We start from the raw sequence: 13,144 nt of genomic DNA, 5'->3' as shown, positions 1-13,144 counted from the left end.
CAGCAGCCTAATGCAAACACATTTGTGGTGACTGCGTTTTTAAAGAAGCGATGTCAGGTTGCATGGTTTCCTAATGCAGTACCAAGATCAGAACCCGGGTCTCCTTAGACCTAGATTTTTGCAACTCCATTCTACACTCTTGCAAACGTGGTGTAAAGACACCCTTCCTCTCCGTGCTTGGAGTGAGGCTGCAGCATACTCCAAGGAGGCGGCCTTCCCTGTTCTTCAGCCCGTGCACTCCACTCCCTGATCAAGGACTTGGTGTTATCCCCTGGGGTGGTGGTGCGTTTTCTCTGGCGCAAGCCGGTCTCCGCCTGTTGATCAAGACCTCAACCTATAAACTATCCCAACCAACTACTGGTTGGGGAGAAGACAGATCTGCCGCCTTCGCCTCTTACGAAGAACAGCAGTAACAGGGTTTTGCAGATGGTTAAATACCGAGGCGGCAATAAAGCTTGGGTCTCTGGCGCAGCACAAAATGGTGGGAGATGCTTTAAAATGGTTGCTCTATCCCGCTAAACGCCTGCATTCCCCAGCTCCCTGCCCTGCGCCAGAAGCGGGGGAAAGCAGCCCCACATGAGGGCAGGAGGCGCCCCGAGCTGGGTGGTTGGGGGCAACAACCGGACACGAACTGGCTCAAATCCCCAGATCCCGGACACATCTAGCCAGAGAACGACCTTCGACCTCCGCGGGAGAAAGTTCTTTACGCCCAGGGGCCCTACCGCCCTTCCGAGGCCTCGTTTGGTCCGTCTAGGCTTCCGTAATCCCTCCCGTCGGCGCAGTTTTCGTCCCTGAAAGCGCGCGAGACTTCCGAGTTCCCGCCCCCTTCCCATCATCCCCCAGGGCTACCAGCCTCTCGCTCTGCCTGCGCTTTAAGTTCCAGTTCAGGTCGCGGGGGAGTAGCTTGTGGTTGGGGCCTCGTTCCGCCGGTGACGCAGGCGCTGCGCGAGCGGCGCGCGCCTACCGCCCATCCTCGGCTGTCCCACTTTCTCTTCGTCTCCTTGGCCTCCTCGCTGAGAGCCCCGCGTCTCCCTCTCGCCGTCCGCGCCGCCCTCGTCGCGCGCGCGAAGCAAGAGGCAGGCCCAAGTCTCCTGGAAAACGAGCCTGCGGGAGCGCGAGGCTAACGGCCGCGACCGCTCCCAGGTGGGGGAGGGGCGGGGCCTGGAGAGCCGGGGCTGCAGCGGCAGGGCGGGAGCGGGTTCGGGCGGCCGGCGGGCGTGGGCTGGGAGACCCCGGGCGCCAGTGGAGTGCGGGGGCGGTCCACCTGTGCGGGCGGCGAGCTCAGCATGGCGCGGACAGCGGAAGGCTGGCCTTTGCGGGGGGAGGCGGGCGTGCTGCTCCTGAGCGGCTCCGGAGCCTTTCTCCCCTCGTCATTGTTCCGCACCCTGACCACCCATGTCCGGGCTCCAGGTCCCCTCAGAGCGCGCCATGGGTGACAGCGATGACGAGTATGACCGAAGGCGCAGGGACAAGTTCAGAAGGGAGCGCAGCGACTACGACCGTTCTCGGGAAAGAGATGAAAGACGTCGAGGGGATGATTGGAATGACCGGTAAGACTTTTTCTTGGTTTTGCCCCCTTGCCCCGTTCTGTGGCACTCCATTCTCATTGCATCATCGCCTTTGTTAGTTTTATAGGGCGAACCGCATGCAGTCGTTTATACTTGACCGTTTCGCTGTTGGTTAAAGAGCTAGATGTGGCTCCATTTTTGAAATGTTCACAAGGTCAAAGCAATAGACCTAACAGAGTTTGGGAAAAAGTAATATTTATATCTGTATTTAAGATACATGCGTTTTATTGTTTGTAAGTTATACATCTAAAAGGTTGATTCAGAGAAAGTAATGTCTTAGAGTTGACTCCACTGGAGAGATTGTCAGGCCAGACCTGTTTCCCGGCAGAATATGGTTATATTTCTTGTGGTTGTCTTCCATAAAGTCAGAAAGTGTTTGTTGGACAGGTAAGATTAAGTTAATTGATTAGGTTTGACTCAGCTAGTCATTAGCTTTCTGGGATGTTCTTGAGTTAAATATCCTTAAGGTGTTTCCGATGAACTAATCAAGATCAGAAAAACTGGAAGATTTTTTTTTTTTAATTGAAAAGACATCACAAATATCAGCAATATCAGTGCTGATGGCACTTGATTTGGAAACATTACAGAATATTTTGAAAAATGAGTTCAGTAAAGCATTCAATCTGTATAGCCAATGTATTTCTTCACTGTGGAGATTATGTGGCACTTTTTTCCCTTGATGTTTTCTAAGAGAGAAAAAAAATCAAGTGTTCTGAATTGCGAAGATGGGTAAGAAGTGGCTATCATGATTAGATAATTTATAGTTTAGGGCTTGGAGTGGGGGGCAAAATGGCCTTGGGTGTGCTGCAGTTGAGTATGTATGAGAGATCGTCATAAAGGTGGTTAAGTGTTGAAGGAGTAAATCAAAGGGAGGGAAGTAGTGGTGGAGGTGATATGTCAAAGAGCATGAGAGGAAGGTGACACTTGGAAAGATGACTAGGAATTCCCCCAGGCACGGTGGAGTGAACACTTTGGATTTGGGGACATAATATCGTGTGCAGAAAGGAGCCAGTATTCTAATTTTTATTTATTTAATTTTTTTTGGTAGTGGTTCTCAGGCCCCCCCCCCTCCCCCCAGCTCAGTCTGTTAAGCATCAGACTCTTTATTTTGGCTCAGGTCATGATCTCAGTGTTACAATGAGCACTGGGCTCCATGTTGTTCTTGGAGCCTGCTTAAGATTCTCTCCCTCTCTCATTGCCCCTTCCTCCTCCAAAGAAAAAGTAATTAAGTACGAAAACTTAAAACCATGATAGTACCAAATGCCAGCAAAATGGAGCATTTGGAACTCATACACAGAAATGTGGTCCACAGACTAAATATCTGCGATGTTAGAACTGGTATTTTTTTTTTTTTTAAGGTTTTATTTATTCATTAGAGAAACAGAGAGAGGCAGAGACCTAGGCAGAGGGAGAAGCTGGCTCCCTGTGGGGAGCCTGATGCCGGACTCATCCCAGGACCCTGGGATTACAACCTGAGCCAAAGGCAGATGTGCAACCACTGAGCCAGCCAGGTGCCTCTAGAACTAATTTTATAGCAGCTTTAAGGTAGTATTTTTTTCACTGTATTGACATTTGCATTGTTGATGTCATAGTATTGGTGGGAAAACTGCTGGTGGGTGTCTTAGTACAAATTAAGGCAGTGACACAAGCAGTTTAAAAAGAAAAAAAAGCTGGTTTCACCTAATGTCCTTAATGAAGCAGTACAATTTTTAAATTTTATTAAGTTGGATACACATGATGAATAGGAAGTATGCATAGAGCACTTATATCACATTTGGGAGTACAGTGGTTTTTTTTTTTTTTTTTTTAAGATTTTATTTATTTATTCATGAGAGACACGCAGAGATGCAGAAACACAGGCAGAGGGAGAAGCAGGCTCCATGTAGGGAGCCCGATGTGGGACTCTATCCCAGGACTCTGGGACCAACCCCTGAGCTGAAGGCAGGCACTCAACCGTTAAGCCACCCAGGTGTCCCCAAACTGTTAATTCTATATGGGTATTCGATATTTTCTTGGAAACAGGCTAAGACTCTATTACTCCAAAGAAAATTGTTTTGTTGCTAGTGAGGAAGTGGAACTTTCCAGTGAAAACTAGAATTTTGGAAAACTTGTACCTGTGATTTTGACAGCTGCTTATTACTTTAAGACTCTTTTGATGAGATAGGTAGTGATATGAACGAATATATTTTGATACTGTATAATGAGAAAGGTCAAGAGCCACTCAAAGAGCAAAGTTGGAACAATGCATTTAAATGTAGTGGAGCACAGAACGTTCACTGATACTCAGATTCAGTGCTGCAATTTGCCTTTAAGAAACTTGTTGGGAAGCCTGGGTGGCGCAGTGGTTGAGCGTCTGCCTTTGGCTCAGGTCATGATGCTGGGGTCCTGGTATGAGTCTGGCCGGGACCCTGCCGGGAGCCTGCTTCTCCATCTGCCTATGTCTCAGCCTCTCTCTCTCTGCATGTCTCTCATGAATACATAATATCTTAAAAAAACAAAAACAAAAAAACTCTCGTCATATCTTGGGTAGTATCAAAGAATATCCCCAGGTACCTCAAAAGACTGTTGATGAAAATATATCCTTTTCCAGTTGTGTATCTGTGAGGCTAGATTTTCTTTATATTTTTTAACCAAACAACATACTACAACAGATGAATGTAGAATATGAGAATTCAGCTGTTTGTATTAAGTTAGGCCTTAAGAGGATTTGATAAATGTAAAAAACAATGTCACTTTTCTCATTAAAAGAAAGTTTTTTTGGAATAGATTTTTTTTTATAGAAAAGATATAATTTGTGTTGATATAGGAGTTTAAAATTAGTAGGTTTTTTAAAAAAAATTATTCATGAGGGACACAGAGGCAGAGACATAGGCAGAGGGAGAAGCAGGCCCCCTCTGGGGGTGCCTGATGTGTGGGACTCATCCCAGGACTCCAGGATCATGGCCTGAGCCAAAGACAGATGGTCAACCACTGAGCCACCCAGGCGCCCTGCAGTAATTTTAAAGGATGTGAGGTGGGGGTGGCAGTCCCAAGACCAGAAGTTTGAAAACCATTGGGCCATAGCAAAGGATGTTCTTTATTTGGTTAAGGTTGGAATGGTGGTGGCTGGTAACTGGTGGAGGGACTGGAATGACAGCAGGAACCAAGGTTTTGAACAGTGTTGTATACTGGCATTTAGCAAGGAAGGGCATGGCATGATGATATTTGTGTTTGAGAACGATCACTTTGACAGAAGTGGTAGGGACCATAGATGAGTGCACCAGATGCTATAGTTAAAGGAGAAATGACTAGGGTCAGGGCACCCAGATGGGGGCAGTCTGTGGACAGGGCAAGTAAGAGAACAGCTTAGGCTCTGAGGCAGAGGATTAACAAGCCAATAGCCCACAGGAATAGTGAGAGTGACACTTGATAAGTTAGATATCTGGTTATGGTTGATATCCTCGCTCTTGGGAAAACCAGAGGAGGGAAGCAAGCTTGGGCTCGAAGTGGTAGAAGTAGTAGCTCTGTTCTAAGATGTTGAATTTGAGGTGGCCGTGGCTGGCTAGTTGGGGATTGTAAGAGTCTTTTTCTGTTTAGAGAATAATTTTATAATTGTAGGCTTTTAGTTTGGTGTCTCAGGAGAGGAAGGGCCTGTGCAGGAGCATGACCAGCTGTATCTTCTTACTGTTACTCATTCTTATTGCCAGAGAGTGGGACCGTGGCCGAGAGCGCCGCAGTCGGGGTGAATATCGGGACTATGACCGGAATCGGAGAGAGCGCTTTTCTCCTCCGCGCCATGAGCTCAGTCCTCCACAGAAGCGCATGAGGCGAGACTGGTGAGGTGGCAACAGTTTCTCTGGCTTCTCTCCTTAGCCTCAGTTCCACCTGGTCCTGGCTCTCTTTCTTCACTTCCGTTGAGGACTTTGTCATTTCCTTTTCTCGGACTTCATGTAAACCCATCTTTTTTTGATCTTTAAACCCTTGGGTGAGAGACCACATTGCATATTCCCCTTCCTCTGCCCCATCCTCCTTCGTGCTCTGGAGACATGATTCTCTTCTCTGTCTGACTTTTGTGTCCCTCACCCTCAGGGATGAGCACAGCTCTGACCCATACCACAGTGGCTATGAGATGCCCTATGCTGGGGGGGGTGGGGGCCCTACTTATGGCCCCCCTCAGCCCTGGGGCCACCCAGACGTCCACATCATGCAGCACCATGTTCTGCCTATCCAGGCCAGGTAAAGACCTGGGTTCTGGGGTTCTTGGGAAAAGGGAGATGTTCGGTTTGGGGGATGGATTGGGGTTGCCAAAGACCGTGGCTGGAGCCAGGGAGCGGGTTAGGTACAAAAAGGAGTGCCTATGTAGGGGGGTGGCAGTTGGTGCCGGGGGTGGTGTCCATGGTGAGCAAAGGAAGGGGGCAGCTGGCTACCTTGGCCCCCCCATCCCCCCACCCTCTTCCCCCACAACCAAGACTTCCTGACCGGGCCCCCCCCAGGCTGGGCAGCATCGCAGAGATTGACTTGGGTGTGCCACCACCGGTGATGAAGACCTTCAAGGAATTTCTTCTGTCATTGGATGACTCTGTGGATGAGACAGAGGCTGTAAAGCGCTATAATGACTATAAGCTGGATTTTCGAAGGCAGCAGATGCAGGATTTCTTTTTGGCTCATAAAGATGAGGAGTGGTGAGTGCCCCTGTTTTCCTGCTGTCTGTTGCCTAGCATGTTTTCCCTGGCCCCGCCAGTGGAGCCTGCAGCCCTGTCCTCTTCCCATTTTCCCCAATCCAGAACTTCCTGGGGGTGGGGGATGGGAAGTACAACAGCATTTGCTGATGGGTTCTCCTCCTCACTTCAACGTCTGCCACGGCCTCCCACCCCACCTTGCTTCCCCTCTGTCCTCAGTGAGTGGGACACCTCCAGGCAGCTGGCCAGAGCCACCTGTTCCCTTGGGGCAGCAGACAGACTGCTTCCCACTTGCTGGTATTGGGTCATTGTCATCCCTGATCGCCGGGACCCTGTGTGGCTGTGGTGTTCTCCCAAAAGCAACGAGTGAATCCAGACAAGAAAAAGCAAAGATCTCAGGGTCATTTGACAGAAAAAGAATTTTAGTTTTTTTCCTTTTGTGGATGTTTTAATTTTAATCAACCATCTTTTCCCCCCTTCCTGCTCCTCCTCCTCCTCATCCTCTTTCTGCTCCTCCTCCTTGAAAAGAGCCAGAACTGGGAACTACACCCGCTCATCGACGGAGCTCGGAGCAAACCCACCTCCACCCCCACCATACCCAGCCCATACATGAGCCCCCTGGGCTGAGCTGCGCTGCCCCGGCCAGGCAGACAGGCAGGGCACTGCTGTGCACAATGCAGCGGTTTAGCTGAATGTGATTGCTCAGGCAGCTAGTCAGTCAGGGCCCCCACCGCGGAGTCCCGCGGGGGTGAGGCATCTGGGCCGGGACGCCCCAGCCAGGAGCCAGCCGGTGGCCCACCTGCCAGCATGGGCCCTGGGCGCGGCTAGTTAAATCTTGAGCTCTGTTTGACCAAGCGGCCAAGGTAAAGATCCTGGAGGTGATGCCTGCGGCTTTCCTTTCCTCTCACGCTCAACTTGTGGTTCTGTTTTGTCTGTCACTGTCCTCTCTTTCTTCTTTCTCCGTGTCTTGGTCTTGTTCTCTCATGTACCTTTCATTCTTTCTTGGTCCCTGTACTTGCTCTTTGCCTAACACTTGTTTCCTCTGTTTTTTTTTTTTTTTTTTTCCCATTTTCTTTGGCCTTTAGTTTTCCCCTTTGTTTTCAATTTCTGGGACTTTTTCACACTTTCCCTTTCTGTTTTTCTCATACTCTTCATTTCTTTTGTTTTTACCCACTCAAGGTCCTATTTTAAATGTTTCCTTTCCATGCTCCACCCTAATCCTGCACCCCTTTCCTCTCTCTCTCTCTCTCTCCCTCTCTCTCTCTTTCTCTTTCTCTCTCCCTGTGGGCAGTACCTGAGGTTATAAGGGCACTTCAGTTTCTCCCTTTGATCTTTCCCTGTCCCTTCACCATCTGCTTTTCTTCCCAAGGGGGGAGAAAACTTCTCTGCCTTTTTTGGCTTTTCCTGTCGGTGCATTTCAGGTTTCCCTCTGTCTTCACCTAGGGATGGAGGGAGTTGGTGGGAGCAGTCCTTTTAATGACTAGCTCTTGGGTTGGCAAGGAGAGGGAGGTTCTCTGGGATCTACTATTTCCTTAGCCTTCCTCTTGGAAGCTTTGGGAAACTACAGTTTTAAGTTAGTGTTTCCCAGAGACACAGGGCAATCATTCTGCCTCTCTAACCCTGGCCTTCCCCTTTAGTCATGGCTTTTCCCAAATCCAGAGCTCTTAGTTCCTGGCTCTCCCCCAAATCTTCTCAGAGCATAACCTCTGGTTCCTTTTGGGGGTATTGGGTGGTTCTAGTGTACCCTTCTCCCCAGTCTTTCTGCTTTCATGGTTTTTTGTGGGTGTGAGAGGATGGGGGCTAAGCCCTGACTTGCCTGGGCCCCTCTCCATGTCCTGGCCCTGGCATCCAGTGACTATTTTGTCTCTTCCCTCCCTACTTCCTTCCCAGGTTTCGGTCTAAGTACCACCCAGATGAGGTGGGGAAGCGTCGGCAGGAGGCCCGGGGGGCCCTGCAAAACCGACTGAGGGTATTCCTGTCCCTTATGGAGAGTGGCTGGTTTGATAATCTTCTCCTGGACATAGACAAAGCTGATGCCATCGTCAAGATGCTGGATGCAGGTATGTGGATTGGGAGGGGAAGAGGGTGTCTGGTGACCCAAGATCTTGGTTTGGAAATAGAAGTCAGTTGATCAGCAAGAGGCTGAAGGCCAGGACCCTTGGATTGTGACCTCTGCTCCCTTTGTTGGTAGCTGTGATTAAGATGGAAGGAGGGACAGAGAATGATCTGCGCATCCTGGAGCAGGAGGAGGAGGAAGAGCAGGCAGGAAAGCCGGGAGAGCCCAGTAAAAAAGAGGAAGGCCGGGCTGGACCAGGCCTGGGGGATGGAGAGCGCAAGGCCAATGATAAGGATGACAAGAAAGAAGACGGCAAACAGGTCAGAGTGCTGGGCTCATTGGGTGCTGCCTCTGAGTTCCTAGGAAGGAGGAAGGTGCAACTTCAGTGGTCAGGGGGCCTGGTGGGTTGTGTGCTGGGTCCAGGAGAGGTGGAGGGCTAGGGAGGGGGCCCTCTGATAAAGGTTGAAGGGGAGATGGACATGCCCGGGATTGTCTGTACCTGCAGGCTGAAAATGACAGTTCTAATGATGACAAAACTAAGAAATCTGAGGGTGATGGGGACAAGGAAGAGAAGAAAGATGACTCTGAGAAAGATGCCAAAAAGGTAGGGTATCTCTTGCCAGGCGGTCATTGTCAGATCCCGGGTCCTGGTTATCTGACTCCCCTCCTCTTGCTGTGGCTCTCATAGACTAGCAAGAAGCGGAACAGGAAGCACAGTGGTGATGACAGCTTTGATGAAGGTAGCGTGTCAGAGTCCGAGTCCGAGTCCGAGAGTGGCCAAGCTGAGGAAGAGAAGGAGGAGTCTGGTAGGTTTTATCTTCTTTTAGTCCATTCTCCTCCTATTGAATAGGGGTAGGGGAGGTGGGAGTGGGCAAAATTGATAAGGGCCGGCCTTTGGGACATGGGGGTGGGGGTGGGGGGAGTTGCACCACTTCTTTCTTCCCCTCCAAAATCAACAATAAATATTCACCAACTTCCAACACTTCCTGCATAGAAGAGGCACTAAAAGAAAAGGAGAAGCCCAAAGAAGAAGACAGAGAGAAGCCTAAGGACACTCCTGGGTTGGAATGTAAACCTCGGCCTCTCCATAAAACTTGCTCCCTCTTTATGCGCAACATCGCACCCAACATCTCTCGAGCCGAGATCATTTCTGTGAGTGGGGAAAAGCGGTACTGGCAGCAGGAATGGCATATTTGGTAATAGGGAAGGGGAGCTGGTGAGGCGGGGGGAAGATAATATGGTTCTGCTTCTAACACTCATTTCTCTAAAAGGGAAGCCTCTTCTCGTGGGCCCTTTGTGGGCTGGCCCTCAATTATACCATTTGCTTCTAAGTGCTTTTACTCTTTAAAAATTTATTAATGAGAGACAGGCAGAAGATAGAGGGAGAAGCAGGCTTCCTGCAGGGAGCCAGATGTGGGACCTGATCCCAGAACCCCGGGATCACACCCTGAGCAGAAGGCAGATGCCCAACTGCTGAGTCACACAGGCGTCCCTTAAGTGCTTTTATGGTTATTATTTTTTTAAAGATTTTATTTATTCATGAGAAAGAGAGAGAGGCAGAGACACAGGCAGAGCGAGAAGCAGGCTCCCCACAAGGAGGCAGATATGGGACTCAGTCCTGGATCCTGGGATCACACGCTGAGCCAAAGGCAGGTGCTCAACAGCTGAGCCACCCAGGCATCCCAAGTGCTTTTATTATTAAGCCTTTTATTGGTTTTTCCTTACTTGAGGAAAGATTCACAGGCATTTCTCAGGGTTCTGAGGACACAGGGATTGGAAGAAGTGAGAAACGCTGAATTACTCATTGGGGTTTCTGTTCCTCTGTTTTTCCAGCTTTGTAAAAGATACCCAGGCTTCATGCGTGTGGCACTGTCAGAGCCCCAGCCTGAGAGGAGGTGAGGAATGGAGACGAGAGTGACCCTGTATACCTTGGAAATAGGTACAGGGGGAGGCTAATGGCCAGTATCCCAGGGTTATGCTGACCGTTTCTTCTGTAGGTTTTTCCGCCGTGGCTGGGTCACCTTTGACCGCAGTGTTAACATCAAAGAGATCTGTTGGAACTTGCAGAATATCCGAGTAAGTGCTGGGACTGGGTTCTCTGTAATGTACGCCACCCGATTTTTCTTTGATTCATTTGTTGTGCTCCCACCCATCTGTTCAGTCTGCTCACATTAACTGTGTACTGGTGTCTGGCCTAGGTGCTGTCCCTGATAAGACCCTCCTGGTCCATGTTCTTGGGGAGCTCATGTTCTAGTCACAAGGGACTAGGGCTAGTCCCTTGAGCTGCTGCTTCTCGGGCAAGTTTGGTGAGCTTTGTGTTCCCTCTAGCTCCGGGAGTGTGAGCTGAGCCCTGGTGTGAACAGAGACCTGACCCGTCGAGTCCGCAACATCAATGGCATCACCCAGCACAAGCAGATAGTGCGCAACGACATCAAACTGGCCGCCAAGCTGATCCACACGCTGGATGACAGGACCCAGCTCTGGGCCTCTGAGCCTGGGACACCTCCTCTGCCAACAGTCAGTGACTCCCATGGAACTTTTTTAAAAGCAGCCGATACCATATCGTCTGTGATAGGCACCTCTGGTTTTGTCAGTGTCTTGTAGCATTGATCCCCAGTTCTTATACTCTCTGCGCAGATCCTCCAGCTTCTAACAGAATGGACTGACATTAGTTATGGTTTATTGGCTAGGATAGAATAAATAAAAGATAAATAATGAAGCAGTGTTAACAGGCCAAGTGAACCCTGGATTCCTTTCTGCTTTAGCTTCCTGGGCTACCTGCCTCAAGAGTTTTCTCTGCTTCACTTGCCATTCTTCTTTCTCTCTCTTAGAGTCTGCCCTCCCAGAACCCAATCTTGAAGAATATCACTGACTATCTGATTGAAGAAGTGAGTGCGGAGGAGGAGGAGCTGCTGGGGAGCAGTGGGGGGGCTCCCCCTGAGGAACCCCCTAAGGAAGGGAACCCAGCAGAGATCAATGTGGAGCGAGATGAAAAACTGATCAAGGTGCCAGCAAGAGCAGGCGGGCAGGGCCCTGGCTTGGGGCAGCAAGGGGGTTAGAAGAGTATGGTGAACTCAGATTTTTATTTCCCTCAGGTTTTGGACAAACTCCTTCTCTATTTGCGCATTGTGCATTCCTTGGATTATTACAACACTTGCGAATACCCCAATGAGGATGAAATGCCCAACCGCTGTGGCATCATCCATGTTCGGGGGCCTATGCCGCCCAACCGCATCAGTCATGGAGAAGGTGGGCTCCCAGCTTCCCCATTTCTGATTCTCTTTGGTTTCTCTTTCTTCTCGGCTGCCTCTGGTCTTAGATCTGTTCTGGTAACAGTGCCTTAACCACCCTCTTTTTTTTCCCCTTAGAATTTAAAGTAATCTTTATAACCCAAGGTGGGGCTAAAACTCACAGTCCTGAGATCAAGAGTCACATGCTCCGACTGAGCCAGCCAGGCAGGCACCCCTTATCCCTTCCTTGTTTCTTGCTCCTAATTCCCTTCTCCACCCCACTGTTCTGTGTTCCCAAACCACAGTGCTAGAGTGGCAGAAGACGTTTGAGGAGAAGCTGACTCCATTGCTGAGTGTACGGGAATCTCTTTCCGAGGAAGAGGCTCAGAAGATGGGTCGCAAAGACCCTGAGCAGGAAGTGGAAAAGTTTGTCACCTCTAACACCCAGGAACTGGGCAAGGATAAGTGGCTATGCCCTCTCAGTGGCAAGAAATTCAAGGTCTGGGATGTTAGGGAGTTGTGTGTTAGAAGTGTGGGTGGAGGGGGTTGAGCCAGGAAGCCTCCTCAGGCCTGGGGTCAAATTGGCTCTGGAAATGGTGGGCTGGGAGGTTAATTATCCCTTCCACATTGGTTGCTCTGCTCTGATCCTCTTTCTTTACCCAGGGCCCTGAGTTTGTACGCAAACATATCTTCAACAAGCATGCAGAAAAGATTGAGGAAGTGAAGAAGGAAGTGGCATTTTTTAACAACTTTCTCACTGATGCCAAGCGCCCAGCTCTGCCTGAGATCAAGCCAGCCCAGCCACCTGGCCCTGCCCAGAGTAAGATACGATCCATGAGGGTCTGCCACATTCCCTCTCCTTTGACTATTGAAGGACTCCTGGTTCTTATATCCTGGGATTCTCTGAAAACTTTCTATCCCACTCTCGGGAAGTGTTTCTAAAAGCCAGTTGTCATTCCCCATCTCCCCCTCCCGCAGTAATTCATGTTCCTGTCCATGTTGTACTCCCCCCAGGCCTGACCCCGGGACTCCCCTACCCGCACCAGACTCCCCAGGGCCTGATGCCCTATGGTCAGCCCCGGCCCCCCATCTTGGGGTATGGAGGTAAGTATAGGGGAGATGTGAAAGGGCTTATTAGTGACTGAGGGCTGGGAGAAAGGAAGCTGAACCCAGGTAGAGTTGAGGTCACAGGTTTCAGCTCAATACTGGTCTCTTTCATAGCTGGTGCTGTACGCCCTGCAGTCCCCACGGGAGGGCCTCCATACCCTCATGCCCCCTATGGTGCTGGCCGAGGGAACTATGATGCCTTCCGAGGTCAAGGTTATCCTGGGAAGCCTCGGAATAGGTGAGCATGAGCTAAGATGTTCAGACTTCCTTGCCCCCTTCAGAGAGCCTCAACTCTCCTCCCATCTTACCTCTTTTGTATCTCACAGGATGGTCCGAGGAGACCCACGGGCCATTGTGGAATACCGTGACCTGGATGCTCCAGATGATGTGGACTTCTTTTGACCCATTTACTTTTCCTCACTCCTGGTATCGTCTAGAATTGTGACTGCCTCATCCCATCCAGCTGAGAATTTTTTTGTATGTCCAACCCTACTGCCAATAAAAGCACTTCCATAGTGATTGATT

At 49.9% G+C, this 13,144-nt stretch overlaps 1 protein-coding gene across 2 annotated transcripts; it reads left to right on the top strand.

The window, feature by feature from the left end:
• The first annotated feature begins 846 nt into the window (after window positions 1-846).
• On the top strand, window positions 847-13,138 carry SRRT (serrate, RNA effector molecule). 2 transcript variants are annotated; one of them, XM_041748099.1, is made up of 20 exons: window positions 847-1,143; window positions 1,411-1,550; window positions 5,255-5,383; window positions 5,637-5,783; window positions 6,041-6,229; window positions 8,117-8,286; window positions 8,418-8,602; window positions 8,788-8,886; window positions 8,971-9,088; window positions 9,277-9,434; window positions 10,116-10,177; window positions 10,280-10,358; window positions 10,611-10,799; window positions 11,114-11,287; window positions 11,378-11,531; window positions 11,818-12,011; window positions 12,176-12,332; window positions 12,527-12,616; window positions 12,734-12,857; window positions 12,946-13,138. In XM_041748099.1, exons 2-20 carry the CDS (start codon window positions 1,429-1,431, stop codon window positions 13,019-13,021), a joined length of 2,616 nt encoding a protein of 871 aa, XP_041604033.1. In that variant the 5' UTR covers window positions 847-1,143; window positions 1,411-1,428; the 3' UTR covers window positions 13,022-13,138. The 2 variants fall into 2 exon arrangements, with proteins under 2 accessions (XP_041604033.1, XP_041604032.1); XM_041748098.1 differs by having other exon boundaries at window positions 849-1,143; window positions 12,515-12,616.
• The last annotated feature ends 6 nt before the right edge of the window (window positions 13,139-13,144 follow it).

This window comes from Vulpes lagopus, chromosome 3 (assembly GCF_018345385.1).
Source record: "Vulpes lagopus strain Blue_001 chromosome 3, ASM1834538v1, whole genome shotgun sequence".
NCBI classification, from domain to species: Eukaryota; Metazoa; Chordata; class Mammalia; order Carnivora; family Canidae; genus Vulpes; species Vulpes lagopus.
The sequence above is the reverse complement of the archived record's forward strand: the minus strand, read 5'-3'. Positions and strand labels throughout refer to the sequence as shown.

What these genes read in the sequence shown, in the direction of transcription:
- SRRT (XM_041748098.1), top strand. Translation starts at nt 1,429, where the DNA reads ATGGGTGACAGCGATGACGAGTATGACCGAAGGCGCAGGGACAAGTTC. An exon ending in GCTCATAAAGATGAGGAGTG is followed by an intron (nt 6,230 to 8,116) that starts GTGAGTGCCCCT and finishes CTTCCTTCCCAG; the next exon opens with GTTTCGGTCTAAGTACCACC. An exon ending in CTGAGAAAGATGCCAAAAAG is followed by an intron (nt 8,887 to 8,970) that starts GTAGGGTATCTC and finishes TGGCTCTCATAG; the next exon opens with ACTAGCAAGAAGCGGAACAG.